The sequence below is a fragment of the Idiotropiscis lumnitzeri genome, chromosome 21 (assembly GCF_059441095.1).
Source record: "Idiotropiscis lumnitzeri isolate Australia: NSW breed Sydney's pygmy pipehorse chromosome 21, RoL_Ilum_1.0, whole genome shotgun sequence".
NCBI lineage: Eukaryota > Metazoa > Chordata > Actinopteri > Syngnathiformes > Syngnathidae > Idiotropiscis > Idiotropiscis lumnitzeri.
In genome coordinates this window covers 820,800-840,371 of record NC_142411.1, presented here as the reverse complement: position 1 = coordinate 840,371, position 19,572 = coordinate 820,800, and the positions used below count along the sequence as shown (strand labels likewise).

At 52.6% G+C, this 19,572-nt stretch overlaps 3 protein-coding genes across 7 annotated transcripts; all 3 read left to right on the top strand.

The window, feature by feature from the left end:
- Window positions 1-300: 300 nt before the first annotated feature.
- Window positions 301-5,397, top strand: gpatch2 (G patch domain containing 2). 3 transcript variants are annotated; one of them, XM_088286033.1, is made up of 10 exons: window positions 301-499; window positions 1,900-2,143; window positions 2,275-2,822; window positions 2,938-3,002; window positions 3,101-3,292; window positions 3,455-3,551; window positions 3,632-3,671; window positions 4,011-4,075; window positions 4,146-4,234; window positions 4,601-5,397. In XM_088286033.1, exons 1-10 carry the CDS (start codon window positions 450-452, stop codon window positions 4,768-4,770), a joined length of 1,560 nt encoding a protein of 519 aa, XP_088142159.1. In that variant the 5' UTR covers window positions 301-449; the 3' UTR covers window positions 4,771-5,397. The 3 variants fall into 3 exon arrangements, with proteins under 3 accessions (XP_088142159.1, XP_088142158.1, XP_088142160.1); XM_088286032.1 differs by having other exon boundaries at window positions 2,275-2,825; XM_088286034.1 differs by lacking the exon at window positions 301-499 and adding an exon at window positions 564-688 and having other exon boundaries at window positions 2,275-2,825.
- Window positions 5,398-5,553: 156 nt separating this feature from the next.
- LOC148316266 (estrogen-related receptor gamma-like) lies at window positions 5,554-14,503 on the top strand. Of its 2 annotated transcripts, XM_088286036.1 has the most exons (9): window positions 5,554-6,196; window positions 6,281-6,345; window positions 10,166-10,360; window positions 10,507-10,664; window positions 10,744-10,860; window positions 12,086-12,202; window positions 12,547-12,714; window positions 13,507-13,776; window positions 13,841-14,503. In XM_088286036.1, exons 3-9 carry the CDS (start codon window positions 10,179-10,181, stop codon window positions 14,083-14,085), a joined length of 1,257 nt encoding a protein of 418 aa, XP_088142162.1. In that variant the 5' UTR covers window positions 5,554-6,196; window positions 6,281-6,345; window positions 10,166-10,178; the 3' UTR covers window positions 14,086-14,503. The 2 variants fall into 2 exon arrangements, with proteins under 2 accessions (XP_088142162.1, XP_088142161.1); XM_088286035.1 differs by lacking the exons at window positions 5,554-6,196; window positions 6,281-6,345 and adding an exon at window positions 7,370-8,152.
- A 522-nt stretch (window positions 14,504-15,025) lies between these two features.
- On the top strand, window positions 15,026-19,385 carry LOC148316265 (filamin-A-interacting protein 1-like). Of its 2 annotated transcripts, none has more exons than XM_088286407.1 (5): window positions 15,026-15,345; window positions 15,869-16,081; window positions 16,188-16,364; window positions 16,676-16,854; window positions 16,925-19,385. In XM_088286407.1, the coding sequence occupies exons 2-5, from the start codon at window positions 15,875-15,877 to the stop codon at window positions 19,377-19,379; spliced, it is 3,018 nt and encodes a 1,005-aa protein (XP_088142533.1). In that variant the 5' UTR covers window positions 15,026-15,345; window positions 15,869-15,874; the 3' UTR covers window positions 19,380-19,385. The 2 variants fall into 2 exon arrangements, with proteins under 2 accessions (XP_088142533.1, XP_088142532.1); XM_088286406.1 differs by having other exon boundaries at window positions 15,866-16,081.
- The last annotated feature ends 187 nt before the right edge of the window (window positions 19,386-19,572 follow it).

Here is a 19,572-nt window from a genome sequence, read left to right as displayed (position 1 = left end):
TCTGCAGTAACATTTCTGGGAAAATCTCACCAAAGTCACACCGCGATTTTTTAATAGAATTTTTAAGAGACACTGTGAAATGAAAGGCGAGGGACGAGCGCACTCGGTATGTTTGAGGCCCTCCGAAATTAGCGGACACTTATGTGACTATTAAATTCAAATTTCAAATTCCGTATTATTGAATATTAGCTAAGACTGTGGCATTTTTTAAAAACGTGTATTGTTAATATTTGGGGTGAACCTATTTGTCCAAAATAAAAAGTTTTCCACGAAAGCGGAGACTTGGGCGAGTGTCGCGCTTTCCCAGCGCAAGTGAAGGCCACCGCACCTATCGCTGAGTTCAGCGTCGTCTGTCGTCCTGCTTCGCTTTTGTGTCAGGATGCTGCTTGTCATGTTTAAATGTCCTTTCGTCATTTCTGTTTAAAGGTGCACGGCATTCGGTGGCTTTAATGTTCCGCGCGGCTAACCGAAAAAGCATCGGCAAAGCGGGGAACGGCTGGTAGGTCGTCATTTTGTTGGTGGGGGGGAAGAAAAGAAAAAAAGAAAAGAAATTGTTGCCGTCTGACGCTGTAAGCAGCAGCCGGCTAACGTCGGCTAAAGCTAGCCGTGCTATCCAGTTAGCATCGTAGCTTCGTCGTCGTCGTCACCGTCGCGTCTTTTGCTTCTTGTTAAAAGACAATTAATGAACGTAAGTGACATTGTGCGAATACGATTAGAGCTTAATTGGGTTTTTCAATGGCAGTCAACATTTATTGTTGCGTAAATAGTAACTACGTTCAAAGCTAATAACAATTAGCCAAGTTAATTTGATGGCTGCAAAAACTAAACTAAACAAAACAAGAGTTGGCCTTATAAAGACACGTATTGTCCTAAATATGTGACAGTTTTGTCTTGGTGACAGTTGTCGCGTAAATGACGTTCATCTAACGTGAGTTATCAAACCAACTCAGTTGTCAAGATTTTAATAATGTAATAATGTCTCAACATCAAGTTGGCAAATGTCTGTCGCGACAGTCGACTTCCCAAATGAGGAGAGTTGTTTGTGGCTCCTTTCACGACTGATAATGGTCCCGTTCGACAGCAGTTTATTGTAAAATCAAGTGGTAAGAATAAACACTGACCTCCTAGGAAGCTTGTAAAAGAAAGACGAAAACAACTCGAATTGAGGGTTGAGCTACAGGGAAATGATGCTTGCCATGTTGTCTTTCATGTCAACAGTGCGCTTGCTGTCTGGCTCAATCAATCTCTGAATTCCAACATCATGTCCAGAATTGCATTGCAACCCTGCGTCTCGTATTGTGTACATCATCTGGAACTGTGCAATGAAGATTTATTGATTAAGACGGCAGAAACACAAACAAATAAAATGCACAATCCTCATTTAGGACAGATGCTGATTATTAAATCTGTTATAAGTGTCTGCAGATTGCTGTAGTTGAGTTTAACAAGTCCAAGTTGGTTGAACAAGATTTGCTCTGGCTAACCAATCGTGGAAAACAAAAAGGTCAACGATTAATTTGTGGCTTGGCCCAACTCAGATTTGACCACTCACGAGTGGATTTGCCATCGTAAATCAGGTAGAACATTAATGATTGACGGCTTTGAACCTTCTCCCAGCTGATTTCATGTAGCCAACCATCATTACGACGTGTTGTTGTAATGCCGCCTTGAGTGGTCAAAAAGAGTCCGACGAGGCATCGGGAACGACATCCCTTGGCAAAACGATGACAAACACATGCCGGTAATCACTCTGGCTAAATTACAACATGTGCCACTGTTTAAAAAACAAAACAAAAAAAAACTACTTTTACTCCCGTGTCAATTTTCTACCAAAAGAGGCCTGATTGACGGTACCAGTGTACCCTGTTTAAAACACGCTTAAAATGGTCTTCTTCTCAGGCACTTTCGCCGGACGATGGACGAGCTGGTCCATGATCTGGTGTCAGCCCTGGAGGAGAGCTCGGAGCAGGCAGCGCGCGGCGGCTACGGCGACGGTGGCGACCACGCCTTGACGGTGGGCTGCCTGCTGAAGAGACAGGCCAGGAAGCGCCGGGGCCGCAAACGGCGCTCCGACAACCCGCACCCGCCCTGGGAGACGGCCCACCTGAGCGAGGGCTCCGAGTCCAGCGGCGAAGAGCACAAGGTGAGGCCGCTTTGCAACACTACTTGAAAAGAAAATGACTCGGATGCTCGCATTTGGCAGAGAAAACAAGTCTGTCGAGCGCCATGTTCATACTTTTTCCAATGTGTTCCTTTTCTTTTGTTTTGCGCCAGGACTACCGCGCTGGCACAGCAGGCGTGTCCGCCGCCGCCAATAACCACACTCGCAACAACAGTGACTCCGATGAACAGCTGGGCCCCAAACGCCGCACCCCGCAGACGTACGACGTGGGCAGGACCAAGCGGCCCCTGTGGCCGGACGACCCGGGCACGCTGGGCTCCGCCGAGGGAACCCGCAGCCTCAGGCGCCGGCGTAAGGTGAAGCGCATGGCCGTGGACCCCCCCGCAGAGCCAGAGCCCCCCTCTGTCGTGATGCCCGCACCCCCGTCCATCCCCAAGGCTCGCGCGGCGGTTGCCGGCCCCCGCAGACCGAGCCCAGGAGAGGGCCGGGCGGCCATGGAGATCTGCGGGGGCGGCCCGCCGGCGCCGGCGGGAGGAGGAAAGAACAGGATGAAGAAGAGGAAACTGGCCCCCCACAGGCTGGGGGCGGAGGCTGCCGACGAAGGGGTGGTGGTGGAGAGCGAGGAGCCCGTCTTGTCGGCGGGCAAGGACAAGATGGAGCTCGGGGAGCACAAGGCCTCCGATGAGGAGATGAGCGACAGGTGGTTAGTGTTTGGACTTTTTTTTGTCCGGGCCGGTAGCAGGCTATTTTGGATTTCCCTCATTGGTCAGAATGCTCAAATTAGTTTGATTAAATTCCCTCCTTCTGCGCTGCAGTGAAACCAGCAGCGTGAGCAACAGCAGCGACGGCGGCCTCTACACCAACGACGAAGGTCGGCAAGGTACTTGCACGTCCTCGCTTCACGCCACCTTAGCATCAACAAAGACTCGCCCTTTCTCGCCATTTCTGCCGCCGTCGTTAAGCCAACGTTCCTTGCAGGCGACGACGAGCAGAGCGACTGGTTCTGTGAGGGCGAACCCGGCTCGGGCAGCGGGGGCGCGTGCGGGGTGGCGGGCGTCATCCCCTGGTGGGAGCGCGACGCCTGCACGGAGGAGCTGGACCTCAACGACCCCGTCTTCAACAACATCCTCACGGGCTCCTTCCCCCTCCTCAGTCCCAACGCCAGGAGAGGTACGAGACGATCGCGTCACACCGTCCAACGTCCGTAAGGCGACCATGAAGGTTACAATCTGCTCTCGGTCGCACACCGTCGGTGTGCGGTGTGTCATTAATTGCGATGACATTCCACAAGATTTATGGTTGAGCAGCAGCGCCGTCTTCTTTTCCCGTCAGGCTTCCAGGCGCGGCTCAGCCGACTCCACGGACACACGAGGCCGTGCAACGACCTGTTGCAGAGTTGCGGCGGTCCGGCCTTCGACGACGGTCACGAGTGAGTTACGCTTTTTTTTTTTTTTTTCCAAATGTGGGTTGGATTCCATCATGCGAGCTGATGTCACATCACCTCAACAGGCCGTGGTTCGGCTCAAGCTCGAGGAGGGAACACGGACAGGTGAGCCTCGCGGACACACGCCGCCCGGTGGACGCTTCCGAGCCGAAAGTCTGCCGCTGTTTGCAATTTCGAGATTTAATAACGTGGAGACATTCGGCGATCTGCTCAACGTTATTGTTGGAACATTCTATCCGTTTCGCTTTGATGTTACGTTCTAGACAACCAGCACCAAACGTTTTGTGAATTTGCCACGATCAGTTAATCTGCATTGTCTGGAGGTTTTCGTCTCGTCTCGTTTTCGTTGGGTGAAAATATTGTCGTCCAGTTTTTGTGAAGCAAATGAACGTCATGTTTGAGGTTCGTTTGGCATTTCTTCAAGTTGTCCTCCCATCGCTTCAGTTACATTGGGACCCTCGAGCGGAACGAGGCCATCGCCGGAGCTGCTCGATAAAGACGGCCAACAGGTGAGGACCTCGCCTCTTTTCTAAACGTGCCCCTCTTCACCTTCGCTTGGCACCGTTTGTGTTTCGGCAGACAGACAAGCGGCCACCTGGGCTCTCTGTGCATGGGCGACGTCAAGCGGAGGCGGAAGGCCGCCCCCCTTGGTTCCACGGCGTCTTCAGGTATTTCGAAGCCCAAACCACAATTAATATCATTTGCATCCAATTGTTGCTGTCAGTCGCAAAGATGTCCGCTAAGCTCATCAGCCACTCAAAGCCGTGCTGTGCGCCACAGCAGATGGCTGCCCACTTTTCGCATTTGCAAAGTTTGGGACGGGACCGGAGAGGGAGGGCAGCTTAAGCCAGGGCTGGTCATCGTGGGGAACTTTGAAAATGGCCGCCGGTCAACGAGTTGAAAAGTCAATTTCCCATAAATATGAAATGCTCCGCCGTTCATTTCCTGCGGTGTTCATTTGTCGTTTCGAGAGAGCAAATCCCTCACGAACGTTAGCGATCGCTGTCTGCCCTCGTTGTGGCTTTTGGTTTCAGTGGTGGTGGGCGAGAACGCGGCGCCCATTCCCGACAGCAATCTGGGCAACCGCATGTTGCAGAGCATGGGATGGACCCCGGGGCTGGGCCTGGGTCCCGACGGCCAGGGCATCACTGAGCCCATCCGGGCCCTTCAGAGACCGACGGGCACGGGCTTGGGCTTCAACTGACGGCCGACCCGCCAACCGGCCGCGTGAGGACGACGGATTTCCCACATTGGGGAGACGGAAGTGGCCCGAAAGCCAAGACCTTTTTTCTGCCTCATCAAACAAGCGTCAGGCCGCCAGAAAAGCGAGCCTCTGATGAACTCCCGCTTGGACTGCCAGGTCAGTGAAACGTCTGATCTTGTGCGCGTCCTTCAAGATTTCGAGTCGCGTCATGAGACGGCGTCGTCGTCTGGCCGTCGACGCGATGAATGTGCAGCTCGCTCTTGGCACGGATGACAAATCGTCTTTTTAGTTTGAACGCTTTTAATGGCGGTCGTTGAGGACGTTTGACTCATTTTAATGCTCCAATGCAAACGTCTGGAAGTTGAATTACCGTAAAGTTTAAAAATAAGAAAGAAACGAAAAGTAGCGCCTGTTTAATAGTTTTTAAACTTGGAACGTTTGCGGATGAGGATGTGCACTGGATTACGATGGAAATCAATCGAAGACTTCAAATCTCGTTTTGTATATTCCTTTGAAATGAACTTTTTTTTGCGCGTGTGCGTGTGTGTCTTGATGGCCACCCTTGCGCTCGTCCGTGTGGCTGTATGTGATGCTGACGTGTACGACGAATAAAGTGACTTGACACCCCGTAGCCCAGATGGCGCCGATTCTTGTTGCACTCACACTTGACACGTGCGACACCAGCGGACACTAACGAGACCGGAAAGTGACGTCACACTGTTGGACAGTTTTGTGGTGCATTTTCTCGCCACTGATGTGTGAACGGCGCTAGCGCAGTCGCTTTCGACAAACTCAAAACATTGGCGAGCCTTCGACGAGCCCTCCCACGTGCTGCAATCACATTGAATCTGATTTGAACACATTTCAACCCAAAATAGAAAAACGCTGAAGAGGAAACGCCACCAGAGAGCTGTTGGTGTGGCGCGTGACATTGCACACATTAGCATCTTTTCAAGGTCATGAGCTCCAAAGTCAACACAAATGTTGACGCAACATTCGTATACACTAAAGTCCTTCCACGTTACGTTCCGCCAGCAGCTTGCACTTTGTTTCCTCTTTTTTTTTTTTTCACACGCTCTTCCTCTCTCATCCTCCTCCCATCTTCGCGTCTGACTTTGGCGCTCTGGCACGCCTTCCTCATCGTTTCTCGTCGCGTGTTGGTCCGCACACTTTGCGCCTGCCGCTTTCAAGAGTCCCTCGTGAGCCGGCTGGCAGGCAGGTGACCTCGGTCAGGGCTGAGTGAAACATCGCTCGGGGAACGAGTGTGTGTGTGTGTGTGTGTGCGCGTGCGTGCGGCATCGCTGAGCCACCGGCGCCGACCCGACTGGAGCGTTTGTCCTTGAGGCTGACTGCAGACGTGCAGCAAGCGGGCTGTCCTGTGCCTGAAAGTGACAAGCGAGCGTCTGACGTCCGGACGCAGAAGGAAGTAGGTGCTGCCATGCGTCTTTTTGAAATGCTGACCCATTGCGAGGTTGTTTGATTTTTGTTTTTGTCTTCCTGCCACTTGCGGACGGCCGAGCGTCGCCGCAACGACTGAAGATCGGACGTCCCAGCCGATGACGTCGAGGTTCCCGGGTGAGCTCTTCTTTTTTTTCCCAGCGAGTCGTTAACGAGCCTCCGGCAGATGCGAGCCCTGCATGACGTTAACTCGGCTCCAAACAAATCATCGCACCGAACATGACTTGCACATTTGTCAAACGACCAAACACATTCGGCTGCTGCCGGTGTTGCCGAGGCAACGCGTACGAGTACGTTTACGTTCTGTTAAGTCGGCACGCCAGAGCACACGTTTGCTTTTGTGACTGCCTCCGTGGGACTTTGTTTACATCAACACATCTGAACACATTTCAATGTAACATGACATGAAACTCTTCAACCATCATATTAATTATGATGCATAAATCTTGTTGATATTTTGAACCACAAACCTTTTTTTTTTTTTGCACTCTTCTAAATGTGCAGATGGTCACAGGAGGCACTTAGGACAGCGTGTGAGTGTGAAGGATTAGTTGCGAAAGCAGGCAGACAACTGCTGTCAAGACCACTTGGTGGGCTTCACCTTCCAACGGCAATAAAAACTAAAAGAATGAAAATTGTTCAAATTGCAATTCATTAGTGTTGTCATGAAAGCGCATTTTTGCGTCCGATCTTCTCCACTTTGCAAGTGGAGCTCATGTTTTTTGTTTATTTGCGTCCTGCTGACAGGCAAGCAGCGATATACAAACCACCTGTGGACAAAGAAATTAAAATTTCCTGCGCTCTAATTGGATGCCAGGCTCTCCTGTGTGCGTGCATTCAGCCCAAGCAGTTCTGCATCCTTCCACTAGGGGGCAACAACCTCCCCCCAATTGACCTTGTTGATTCTCCCCAAGCTTCATCAGTCCAAACCGAGCATACATTGCGGCCATCCAACGTGCAAATGTGCTTTTTTTGGGGGGGACCCGTCCTCAGACATGCACACTTTGTTTGTTTGAAATCCGCTGACTGGAACTAACGGGCCCTGACTTCCTTTATGACGCCGTAGTTTTATTTTTGCTGCGTCTGCCTCGCTCCTTCGTTTCTCCGCTTTAGACGCCTTCTGGGAAGCCCTCCAGTGTGTGTTTGTGTGTTTGCATTTCAACTGCCACGATGCACTGAGACAATGATGTTTGCACACACTGTCCTCAGTCTGGCTAATTGACGGATGGCTTGTCGTCGGACCTGAACTTAAGTAGATTACACTTGCTTGATCTGCATCCTGATGCTCCTCTTTGTGTGTGCGTGTGTGTTTACTTTGTCAACACACGCCAGATTGTGTGATTTGGCCAGAAACGGAGGTGTGGGGAGAGCCCCGGGCGCACACAAACGCAGCGCAGGGGCTGCTGTCCGCCACAGCTCACATCCAAACACTTGCAAGCATATATTGTCACATGGCAGCCCCCCCCCAGGCCTCTCTGTTGCGTTCACAGAAAGATCGTTTTGGGTCAACAAAACATTTTGGAACTTAATCTGCTCCTTCTGTAATGTTTTTATCATTTGGAAGTAAGAAAGAAATGTTCCTCATGTGAAGTCATCCTGGCCACATGATGACATACACCCCCCCCCCTCCTCCTCTTTGACTTGATCCACCTGCCGGCTGCCATTGGCCGAGCCGAGAGCCAATGACGAGCCGGCTATGCGTCGCGCAGTCGGGAGGTGGGGGCCTTTCAAATGCCGCTGCCGGACCTCGACGAGGGCCGTCTTTGCTCGGGCGCCGTTGTCACCCAACCGTTGTCAGGAAGACCGTTCGCTTGTGGTTGCTTCGGAACAAATAAGAAAAGCTTTGGAGAATGGTGCCATAAGCCCACATGGATTTAGTCGACCTCTATCTCCCCGAGTGCTTCACTTACCACGCTGACGCACAGTGAGTACGCGCCTCCAAGGTTGACTTGGCTTGCTGACCGTTGTTCCTTTTTTTTTTTTTTTTTTTTTTCCTGGAACTGGATTGGATTTTCTCTTGTGTACCGCAAAACAAATTAGATTTGACTAAAAAAAAATAAGTTCCACGCTATTTGAACAACATTTTAATTGATCAACCAATTATCTGTTCCTCCTCTGTGATATAACCCAAATTTGTACACAAGTCAGAACGAAGAGTACAAAGAAGTCTCGAACAATCACAAACTTCCTACCGCATAACCAGTCATGACATTTATTATTGAACTCACGACCTGTGGAACATGTCCCTGGAAAAATGACATTTCTGTGGAGTGCATTATAAAAATGTGTGGACCTTGTATGGAGCCTTGTGGAACACCGCCATTATCTCTCTACATTAGTTTCTCGGCTTGCAATCAAGTTAAGTTCCTAAGGTGATACTTCTTAGTACGTGTTCCACTTTTTTTCGCTTTGTCCTGTGGTGGAAACGAAATGTGGAAATTAGTTTCCCTGACTGATGTGGATGTTTGTTTGCGATGGTCGCAGCGACGCAGCGGGCTTGTTTGGTGCTGGTGATGGTGGATGAGTAGAACCCGTTTGGCGGGAAACAACTCCAACGGAAGGTGGCTGTTATGAGAAGCGCTTAAAGATCCACGGCTCGCTTTCCTCCTATTGGCTATGAAAACGAGGCCAGCCGGGCTGGGGGGGCAGGGTGTTCGCTCCCTTTGATTTATGGCGCTCGCGTCATCGTTGGATGGCGTTTACCGTGATGTCTTGATGCCATTTCATTAGCCGAGCTGAATTGTTGCTCATTCTCCTGGCGAGTGGGCGTCTATAACTGCATGTCCATGTCACTCGGCACTTGACAAGCCAATATGAAAGCCGGCATGTGATTTATTTATTTATTTATTTTAAATACTCTCAAAGCGGATAGGAAAGGATGAGCGATGGAATCACCCACGAGAAAAATGCACGGTGAAACCTCAACTGGCAAACTTTGTTGACGTTGATTTGAAATGTTGTGAATATTCAGTGATTCTTTCGACTTCCACTAGAGGGAGCCACGTCGCACCAGTTTTTTTTCCCACTTTGTCATGGGGTATTGTTGCGTGTCGAATTTTGGGTGTGTGTTTGTACAAGTATAAGAGTGAGTGAGAGAAAATGTGTGTGTGTTTGCGGTTTTGTGGAAGCGGCACGTTTGTATACGCGTGGCGGCGGTTTACTGAGCAACCAAATGATTTGTGGTCCATGCTGCTGAGATTTACATGGCAGGAAACAGATTGACGTGCATGTGTGTGTGTGTGTGTGTGTGTGTGTGTGTTCATTCAGCAGAAGGGTCCCCCCCCTGATGACAAACAGTTGCATGCAATATGTGGAGGTGTTTATGAAGACACATGCTTTTTACGGTGGCCGGCAGTGTGCGTGTGCGTGTTCTTCAACATATTTGCCACCACATGAATGCTTTAGTTTTTTATTTTTACTCCCACACATGAACGCATGCCGCAACCTCGTGTGCCGCTGATTGTTTTTGTGAGGCGCGCCTCGCACGGCCGCCACACTTCTTGTTCACGACTTTGCCACAATATTAAACAATTGGTTTGTATTTTGAAATGTTCGTTCTCCAAAGTGTTTTTTTTTTTTTTGTCTCTTGTCATCATTTGCGTTGTGAAGGCGTCCCTAATGAAGTGTCCCAGGCTCGAGCGGATCAAGGCGGCGCCGAGTATTTCCCTACATTTGTTTGAGCATTTCCTCTCTTTGAAAGCAAAGCAGTGTCGTGGTTTGGCGCCGTGTTTGCATAATGCGGCCGATCACAAACTGCCGCTTGGCTGCATGAGCGCACGAGTGAACGCGCGCCGACGGCAGTGGAGCTTCATTTTTCGTGATGAAGACATTCCCGAAAGTCGGTCCAAGATCAAAATTTCTCACGGGTTGGCAAAACCGCAGTCGTGATCTTGCATCCTCGTCACAGGCCAGGTTGTTGACGCCTGTCATTTTGCAGACACGTGGGCAGGATGTCGGTGAGGGCCCCGCCCCCCGCGGCCCCCCCGGACCCCTCCCCCTCTTCGTCGGCCATCGAGCGCGAGCCGTCCAGCCCCGGCAGCTCGCAAGGAGACGCCAGTCCCGCCAGCTCGTCGTCGGACACCAACGCCGTCTTCGGGCCGCCGGCCGAGGGCCGCGAGGGAGGGCCAATCAGGTGCCTTCATTTGCTTTGGTCACAACATGTCAAGCGCTTTCACACGTTGTCGCGATTAAGGCCGAAAGAAATACTTGACCACAATGTCAAAACGAGTTTCTTCAATCATTTGTGACTGTGGTGCGTTTTTGTGTTTCTCGATTTAGGAGGTCGTTGGAGGACGAGGCCCGGGCGAAATGCGACTTCCTGTTGAGCTCCGTGGCCAAGCGTCTGTGCCTGGTGTGCGGCGACGTGGCGTCGGGCTTCCATTACGGCGTGGCCTCGTGCGAGGCCTGCAAGGCTTTCTTCAAGAGGACCGTCCAGGGTGAGCGACAAAAACGCGTCCCTCCAAACGGGTTGGCCCGGCTCAAACGTTGCCTTTTGGATTGGTCGTCGTGTTGCAGGCAACATCGAGTACAGCTGCCCCGGCTGCAACCGGTGTGAAATCACCAAACGCAGGAGGAAGTCGTGCCAGGCGTGTCGCTTCGGCAAGTGTCTGGCCGTCGGCATGCTGAGGGAAGGTGAGCCTGGAAAATGGATCGCCAATGGCCCAATTTCGTGTTGGGTTATTTTGTGGCAAGCCAACATGAGTGACGTGTGTGTCGGTGGTCAGGTGCTCTTGTGTGTGCGCTTATCCGCTGACATATTGTTGTCCCGATTTAGAAGTGACTCAAAAAGGAAAACATGAGCGATGACCACTCATGTGCACGCGCACCCTCCCCAGGGGACGTTCACTGATAAAAGGAAAGTTGATTGAACTTGATTTTTCTGCGAAGAGTGAAAAATGTCATTTGGACGAAATAAGCAGGAAGGCGTTTGTGCTCCGTGTAATTCTTTCACGTCGGAATGTGCTGACAGGAAGCGAGGCCGGCTAGGAATAGTTTGTGTGGATAACAAACATCCGTAAAGGCACTCTGGCGTCGCTTGATCTATTTCGGGACACTTTGATCGCAGCTTTCGAGGGTCCGAGTGCGGAGGGGGCGTCGGCCGGCCTCGTTGCCGCGGCGCCTGCATCCCCTCGCCGCCTCTGTCGGCGCTCGCCTGCGTGTCTTCACTCCAAACAATCTCACGCTTCTCACGTGGGGCGACGAATGCACCACAAACGCCACACGTGCTGCCGTGCAGCCTCGTCACTTTTCTGCATCAGAACACTCGCGACCTTTGCCCCTTTTTCTCTGTGTGCGCACGCACTGCCAACAACGAGGCGCTCTAATTTGACCACACCGGGCGTTCGATGCATTTTCAGCGAGCGAGCTGCACTCTACGTATTCATGCGAACGTTCAAGGAAAAAAATCAGCCAGAAAATGGTGAAAACTCGTTTTCATGCTGTAGCGCCTCAACTGAGGACGAGATCGTTCTCAATCGTTCACTTTGCCGGCAATTATCTCGAAAAGTCTTCCGAAATGCAATACTTTGAAATACTTGACAGGGTCTTCCACTGCAGACGAGTGTGAGCGCGTTTGCACGCACACACGCAGACTCATGTGACCTCTGGGCTGGCACCTGGCAAGTGCCCGGGCTAATCCACACTTAGTATTTCCTTCCCCTGCTGTGACATGTGGGACGGGTCAAAGGGCAACGGATCCATTTCTTTAATGCCCCCCCCCCCCCCCCTTTAAACCATCTGGAGCAAAACCTAAACTAATGACGACTCTTTGGTGACTTTTGCGTGTCGAACTTTCTAGCTTTCAAAGTGCCCCGTGATGACCAAGTTATGCCGTTTTTCCCTTTTGCTGGACTTGCAGGCGTGCGTCTGGATCGCGTTCGGGGCGGGCGGCAAAAGTACAAGCGGCGAATGGACGCTGACGACGGCGACTGCTCCTATCGGCGCCCGCGCGGCGTCCTGACGCACAACAAAACGTGTAAGTGCATCATCATCATCGCTGGCCACAAATCTGAATTCGCTCTCACGCTGCTGAAATCGAATCCAAATATTTTTTCATGGACTACGATGATGAAATGCTGCCAAATAATGCTAACAAACTTGTTTGTAGTGTGCGAGTGTGTTTTAATTGTGCTTGTGTGTGTGTGTGTGAGCGGAGAAAATTCAGTCAGCTGCATGTCAGGAAAAAAAAAAAAAAAAATCTTGCAAGTGTCCCGTTACGGACGAACGCGGCTGATCGCGACGACGAAGCGTGCGACTGCGCGCGAGCATTTGGGTGTGCGTGCCGAGGCGGCATCCCGAATGACGTGTGCGTCGTTCCAGCGGGCGAGCAGCAGGTGGTGTCGCGGCTCCTGCTGGCCGAACCCGACGCCATCTTGGCCATGGCCGACCCGACGGCGCCCGACAGCGACATCAAGGCGCTGACCACGCTGTGCGACCTGGCCGACCGCGAGCTGGTGGTCAACATCGGCTGGGCCAAACACATTCCGGGTATGTCGTTGTCGTTGTCGTTGTGCTCAACAGCTTGGACGCGTGTCGCTAATCAAATTAACCTGATGACCGCAAACCACCTGCAAGTTTTAATTGACTTGGGAACGCAAACGCCGTCTGAACATCTCGGACTTCAAATATAGGACATGCAATCATAGGAAAATCTTGCAGGCGCAAAAGTGACATACTGTCTACTGACAGATGCTAATCGAATTAAAAAAAAAAAAAAAAAACACTAACGGCATACAGAAATGCAAATGTAATAATAAAAATACGCTGGCCAAAGTCTCCTTTTGTCAGCGTAATGTTGCCATCACGTCGTTCGGGGCGGAGTGACGGTCACACGCGAGGCCGCCGCCGCCGCCAGAGTCGGAGCCGAGCCGTCTGAGTCGCCGGCCCTGCGGGAGGCGACGATGTTGACGTTGACGCTAATGGAGGCCGAAGCGGCGCTAGCTTTTGGCCTTTTGGCTTCTGACTGTCGCATGACTGTGCGACCGCAAACACCACGATGACGACGACGATGCACCCAACGTTGGCAGGCACTAACGAGGACACGCTTGCTCAACTTGGACTTCTCTCCGTTAAAGTGAGAACTGCGCCACGACGGCCCGTGGACTTCATTGTCCTCATGTTGCGTGTAATTGCCAGTCAAAGTGGGCGTGTCCTCAGTCATTAAATTCGATCGATGTTTTGCTTTGTGTTTGCGCACCGAGCGCCAAGCTAGAACGTTTTTTTTTTGCGAGCGGCCAACGGTCGTCCGCCGGCTGACGTCTGCGCGTGATTTGCCGTCAGGCTTCCCATCGCTGTCGCTGGCCGATCAGATGAGTCTGCTGCAGAGCGGCTGGATGGAGATCCTGATCCTGCGCGTGGTCTTCCGCTCGCTGTCGCTGGACGAGCGGCTGGCGTACGCCGATGACTACGTGATGGACCTGGACCGCTCCAAGATGGCCGGCCTGCTGGAACTCAACAACGCCATCCTGCAGCTGGTCAAGAAGTACAAAAATGTCAGGCTGGACCGGGAAGAGTTCGTGCTCCTCAAGGCCATCGCGCTCGTCAACTCAGGTACGGCGCTGGCGACTTTGCGCGCTCCACTGCGACTGATCCTCCATTTTGTGCGGCTTCGCAGACTCGGTGCACATCGAAGACTCGGAGGCGGTCCAGCGCCTGCAGGACGTCCTCCAGGAGGCCTTGCAGGACTACGAGGCCACGCGACATGCGCCGGACCCCCGGCGGGCCGGCAAGCTGATCATGAGCCTTCCTCTGCTGCGGCAGACGGCCGCCCGAGCCGTGCGCCACTTCTGCGGCGTCAAGCGGGAGGGCCGCGTGCCCATGCACAAACTCTTGCTCGAGCTGCTGGAGGCCCGAGCGTGAACGCCGGCGGACGGCAACGGGCGCGCCGCTTGCATGACGGCTCTTCGGCAGTCAGGAGGCGACGCTCGGTCCCATTTTGGATTCATTTCTTTTTGTTTCGTTTTTTTACACTCTTTGACCCCCCCCAACTCGGCATTTTGTTGTCCAGTTTGGCAAACCATTTTTCTTGGTGTGTATGATTCCTTAGTAAATTTGTGCAAAATAAAGTGTATGGTGGACCTTTCCCTCGTTGCCGTGACATCATCATGGCGACGGTTGGCAAATATTCCGAAGGCTTTAAGACTTCAGCAAATATTCGAGACTTGACTGGATTTGTTTTTTGTTTTGTTTTGCGTCTCAAGCCAGTAGAGGCTCTTGAGTTGTTTGTTTCTCAGATGAATATTTGGGCAATAAAGACCGTCCCAGGGACACTTAATTAGTCTTGAAATGTTTTTTAACTAAAAACAAATAGCAACAAAATATTGAGAGAGAAAAAGAGCAAATGGGTGTGTGGTGGATGTCGTACGTTCGTGTGGCCAAAGAGGCAGATGAGGGTGGCGGCTCGCACCTGCGTCGGCAAGGTGCACGTGATTAGGGAGGCGAAAAAGAGAAATGTGTCTGGGGGGCCGCGCAAAGGACAACCGAGCGACTTTTGAGGCGACGGGTCGTCGTCGTCGTGGTGGTTGCCGCGTTGCCGTTCGTAGTCACTTGTGCTGCCAACGGCGAACTGAGGCAAGTTTCGTTCAACTTGTTCCAGCGTTTATTTGACAGCTCATCTCAGTTTCACAGAAGACGTTGTTCGGCGAACATATCAATAACATTATTCATGTTGCTCACAGTGAGTCACAGCAGTTTTTTCGCTAGCCAGTAGAGGGCGACAACACTCGCGTGTGTGGTCCTTAACGGCTCGGGCATGGTGACAACTTCCGGAATGTACTTTGTCAACGTCCAACACAGCTCGAGTAATCAATTAAATAACATCTCAAAAAGAATAACGCATCAATAAAGAAGATTCCTGGTCGACAGGAGCTTTGCCTGCCTGTAGGGGTCACTCAAGCACAGATGCCGTCTCTGCTTAAAGATTGGTTGACAGATTGAAAAAAGGAGGATGGGTTAGTGGGTGTGGTCAGGGTGACTGTGGGCGTGGTTAAATGAATGTAAATACAATGCTGTCTGACTTTGGAAACTTCAGGAGCTGTTTGGACTCGCTATTTGGACACCAAGATCAACCAGGACACATTTTTGACATGTGACCAACAACAAGAGCTCATCACCAAGCAGGTAAGATGAAAAACATTTCATTTGTCCTCTCTCAGACAGAAAAACAGAGCAGTGAAGAAGATGGAAGTGATGTCAGCAACATGACCGAAGTTTACAAGGAAATCCTGATGAGTGGCCGAGCCCGAGGATGACGCTTGGACATCAAATGAATAAAACAAGAGGGCGCACAAGTGTTGAAAATTGTTTCTTCACGATGACGGCAACGGGACAACTGGGTGGCCATGTCGTCATAGAAACAGCAAAGTTGTTTGGTGTTGAGGACCTGGCAAACAAATAAAAATAGGAATAGCTCCTCTTGATGAGTTATTAATAACTAACATGGTTGCTACCGCTCGACTGGCAAGATTCTCGAAGTCTGAGTCACGAGCTGCTTTTATCAACGACATCAGCACAAGCCCCCAGCAGCAACCACCACACACACACACACACACACACACCCATGATGCCATAATTGTTTATCCTGTAGAGGATGATGTCACCGGCGAAAGAGTCACCGATACATTTCTGATGATGAATCCAGCAGGTCAGCATGCGATCCAGGAAGTGCACCATGGAGAGCCGAGACGACGGACCCGAGAAGCCAAAATCCGAAACGACAGCAGAGTCTTTGAGGAAGAGGAAGACCAAAGTCCAACGAGAAGAGAAGGACAAGAAGTTGGAGCAGAAAAGTCCAATCGTCAACTTGTCCAAAAAAGATTTGCTCCAGCTGCTGGGAATCATGGAAGGTGAAGTGCAGGTGGGACCAGTCTGAAGGAAGGCCTGCAATCTTGATGAGAATGAAGGAAAACATTTGTGCGTGTGTGTGTGGGGGGGTGCGTGTGCGTGTGTGTGTGTGTGCTCAGGCGCGAGAGGACGTCATCAGCCTGCTGAGGTCTGAGAGAAGTGCCCCAGAGAAGCTGGAGTCCCGTTACGGGTGGTCTAATCCGCCCAAAGTGTTGCGTGCCCTGCAGAGGGACGACCGCGTGTTGACCCAGCACGGCCGCCCCGCAGACGACGTGTACGAGAAGCCCATGGCCGAGGTGAACGCATCCAAATGAAACATGTCGTCTCCCGCGCTAATCGTCATCCGACCCCTCCTTGGTCACGACGGTGTACCCCAGGGCTCTGGCCGAGGGCCCCTGTGGTCCTCAGCTACATTTTCTACCCAACCCGTATTAATTGCCGTCGCTTGGCTGATGACACCCGATAGCGATACGTTCTTTAATACAATTTCATGGAGCAAAGATTCAAAATGGAGGCCAGTGATTCTGATGGAGCATCAGTATTAACACGGGAACAAAAAGTTTGAATGTTTGCATCTTCTCACATGAAGCCAAATATTTGTGGCCAGCTGGAGCGTCTTGAGGACAAGCAGAAGGAAACGTACCGCCGCATGCTGGAGCAGCTTCTGCTGGCCGAGAAATGTCACCGGCGCACCGTCATGGAGCTGGACAGCGAGAAGAGCAATCACGCCGATTTCATCAATAAAAGCGACGACTTCACGAGCCTGCTGGAGCAGGAGAGGGAGAGGTGAGTGCGCAGAAAGTGGCGACATCCGCACGTTCCTGACCTCAAACCTTTTGCCCGCCCTCGTTTTTAGACTGAAAAAACTGTTGGAGCAGGAAGAGGCCTACCGGGCCCGCAAGGACAAAGAGCACAGCAGGCGGCTGGAGAAGGTCCGAGCCCGGTTGGTCAAGCTCAAGTCGTTTGCCCTCATGTTGGTGGATGAGCGGAAGCTGCACGTGGAGCAGTTGGACCTGCAGAGCCAGAAGCTGCGAGAGCTCGCTGACAAGTTGCAAGACAAAGAGCGCCGCTTGTTGGACGTCGCCCACGTCGCCAAGCAAGACGGCCAGAAGGTCTTCAAACTGGAGGCGGAGCTGGAACGCAGGGTGGCCACGTCCAAACTCGAGCACGGCGAGATGACAGCCAAACTGTCCGAGCAAGAGTCCCAAAGTCGACAGCTGAGACTGAAGGTCGCCGCATTCGCCAACCAGATGGAAGAGCTGCAGAAGAGCAACGAGCGGCTGCGGCAATCGGACGACGACCTGCAGATCCTGAGGGACAAGATCAGCAAAGGCGAGTGCGGCAACTCCTCCCTCGCGGCCGAGCTGGAAACCCTCCGGAAGAAAGTGCTCGAGATGGAAGGCAAAGATGAGGAGATCACCAAGGCCGAGTCTCGGTGCGGGGAGCTCGCGAAGAGGCTGCAGGACGAGGAGAACGTCAGCAAGGAGCTGAGGTTGGAGGTGGACCAGCTGCTGAGGAGAATGGCCGACTTGGAGAAACTGGAGGGGGCTTTCGGCCGGAGCCAGACGGAATGTTCGCAGCTTCACGCCAAGCTGGAGAAAGAAAAAGATTTTGCCAGCAATCTGGAAGGTGAGCTGGAGAAGCTCCAAAAACGCCTCCAAGAACTGGAGTCTCAGGAGGCAAAACTGGAGCGGGCAGAGATGATCCTCAAAGACGATCTGGTGAAGCTCAAGTCGTTCACGGTCGTTCTGGCGGACGCAAAGAAGAACATGGCGGACAGAGTGAAACAGGAAGAAGAGAAACGAGAAGAAATGAGTCGCAAGTTGAAAGCGGAGGAGTGTAAAGTGACACGAGTCACGGAGAAGCTGATCGACGAGAGCAAAAAATGCCTCCGCTTGAAATCGGAAATGGAAGTCCAAGTGACGAGAGCCGCTGAGGAGAACGACGACTTGAAAGGTCAAGTGAGGCGGGCGCGGGAGGAATGTCGCCGGCTCAACGGCGACATTTGCGACATGAGAGCCGGCCTGGACGAGGCGCAAAAGTCGCACGCCAACCAGGAAGGTCAAATCAAAGCGCTCACCTTGGAAACGGAGAAGCTTCGAAGCCGACTTGTGCGGCTGGAGGTCGTCGAGGGCGATTTGATCAAGACGGAGGATCAGTACGAAGTGCTGGAGAAAAAGTTCCGGACGGAAGAAGAAAAAGCAAATTCCCTCGCAAAGCTCGTGGACGAGATGACAAGACAGACGAGTCGCATGTCCAAAATGGAGGAGGCCAAAAGCCGAGATCTGGAAGTGCACGTTCACGCTTTGGAGGAGAAGATCCACCAGCTGATGGCCAAGGAGGACCAACTGTCTCAGCTCCAAGACGACTATTCGCTCCTCCAGCGGAGATTGCTGGACGAGGAGGAGAGGAGGAAGAGCGCCGGTCAGGAGGTGGCCCACCTCAGCCAGGAACTGGAAGCCAGTCGGCGCTACGGTCGCGCCTTGAGGCCCGGCGTCAACGGGAGGAGGATGGTGGACGCTCGGCTCACATCCACGGCGGCGCAGACCGACGCCTGGCCCGGAGCTTCTGCTGACGATTTCATTCGCAAGTCCGTCCTGGAGGAGAGGCACCTCATGAGCAACCTCAGGCAGCGTGGCCTCCAAAAGCCCGCAACGGCGCCACCCGAGGCCACGGGGATCGGGAGTCACTTTCACTCGCCCGAAGTGTCCATCTCGCAGACGGCGGGCCGACCGCTCCGCATCCGGGTCACGCCCGATCCCACCGACAGCACCGCCACCGTGGAGATCGCCGGCCCGCGAGCCCGGGACTTCTTTTCCAGCACCACGGTCATCCCCACGCTGGGCCTTCACCAACCTCGCATCACCATCGTCCCCAAGGCCGGCGACGCCAAAGCCCGCAACGTGACGGATCCGGTCCAGTCTCCCGTTACCATAACGACCATCTCCAGAACCGCAAGTCCCGACCGCAACGACAGCCGCCCGGCGCCGCTGTCCATTGTCACGGTCAGCACCGGGCCGGTGGCCCAAACGCGAGCGGCGTCCGAACCGCCGCGTGGCGCCGCGGGCCGCTCCGTCATCCAAGTCGGTCCTGGCGCTGCTTCGCCGCCGATTTTCAGCGACGACGTGGTCACGACAGAAGACAACAAGATTCACATCCGCCTGAGGGCCGCCGACAAGGAAGGTAAACTGCAAGCGTCAGGACGCAAGACGGCGGGCGAAGTGGGCAAAATGAGCAGCAGCTTGACCATCACGCCCGCCGCCACGTGCAGGTCGACGACGTCCGTGGTGAGAGCGTGGCGACAACTTTGATCGCGTTCACAGATAGGAAAAGTGCTCCTGCTTTAAGTAAAAGTAGAAACAATCATTTGACGAAATGAACGAATGACGAAAAAAAACGTCGCTCATGTTTTGCACGGCAACGAAACGCTAACGTCGCAAAAATGATGTCATCCCGCTGCAGGCCGGTCGGACGTCATCGCGTCCAAGATGGCCGACTAGACCG

Bases quoted from the DNA above. Each gene is read 5' to 3' on its own strand.
- LOC148316266 (XM_088286035.1), top strand. From the start codon at position 8,097: ATGGATTTAGTCGACCTCTATCTCCCCGAGTGCTTCACTTACCACGCT. The intron at 8,153-10,165 runs GTGAGTACGCGC...GTCATTTTGCAG, and splicing joins ACTTACCACGCTGACGCACA to ACACGTGGGCAGGATGTCGG. The intron at 10,861-12,085 runs GTGAGCCTGGAA...CTGGACTTGCAG, and splicing joins CGTCGGCATGCTGAGGGAAG to GCGTGCGTCTGGATCGCGTT.
- gpatch2 (XM_088286032.1), top strand. From the start codon at position 450: ATGTTCCGCGCGGCTAACCGAAAAAGCATCGGCAAAGCGGGGAACGGC. The intron at 500-1,899 runs GTAGGTCGTCAT...TCTTCTTCTCAG, and splicing joins GGCAAAGCGGGGAACGGCTG to GCACTTTCGCCGGACGATGG. The intron at 4,076-4,145 runs GTGAGGACCTCG...GTGTTTCGGCAG, and splicing joins TCGATAAAGACGGCCAACAG to ACAGACAAGCGGCCACCTGG.
- LOC148316265 (XM_088286407.1), top strand. From the start codon at position 15,875: ATGCGATCCAGGAAGTGCACCATGGAGAGCCGAGACGACGGACCCGAG. The intron at 16,365-16,675 runs GTGAACGCATCC...ATTTGTGGCCAG, and splicing joins ACGAGAAGCCCATGGCCGAG to CTGGAGCGTCTTGAGGACAA. The intron at 16,855-16,924 runs GTGAGTGCGCAG...CCTCGTTTTTAG, and splicing joins CTGGAGCAGGAGAGGGAGAG to ACTGAAAAAACTGTTGGAGC.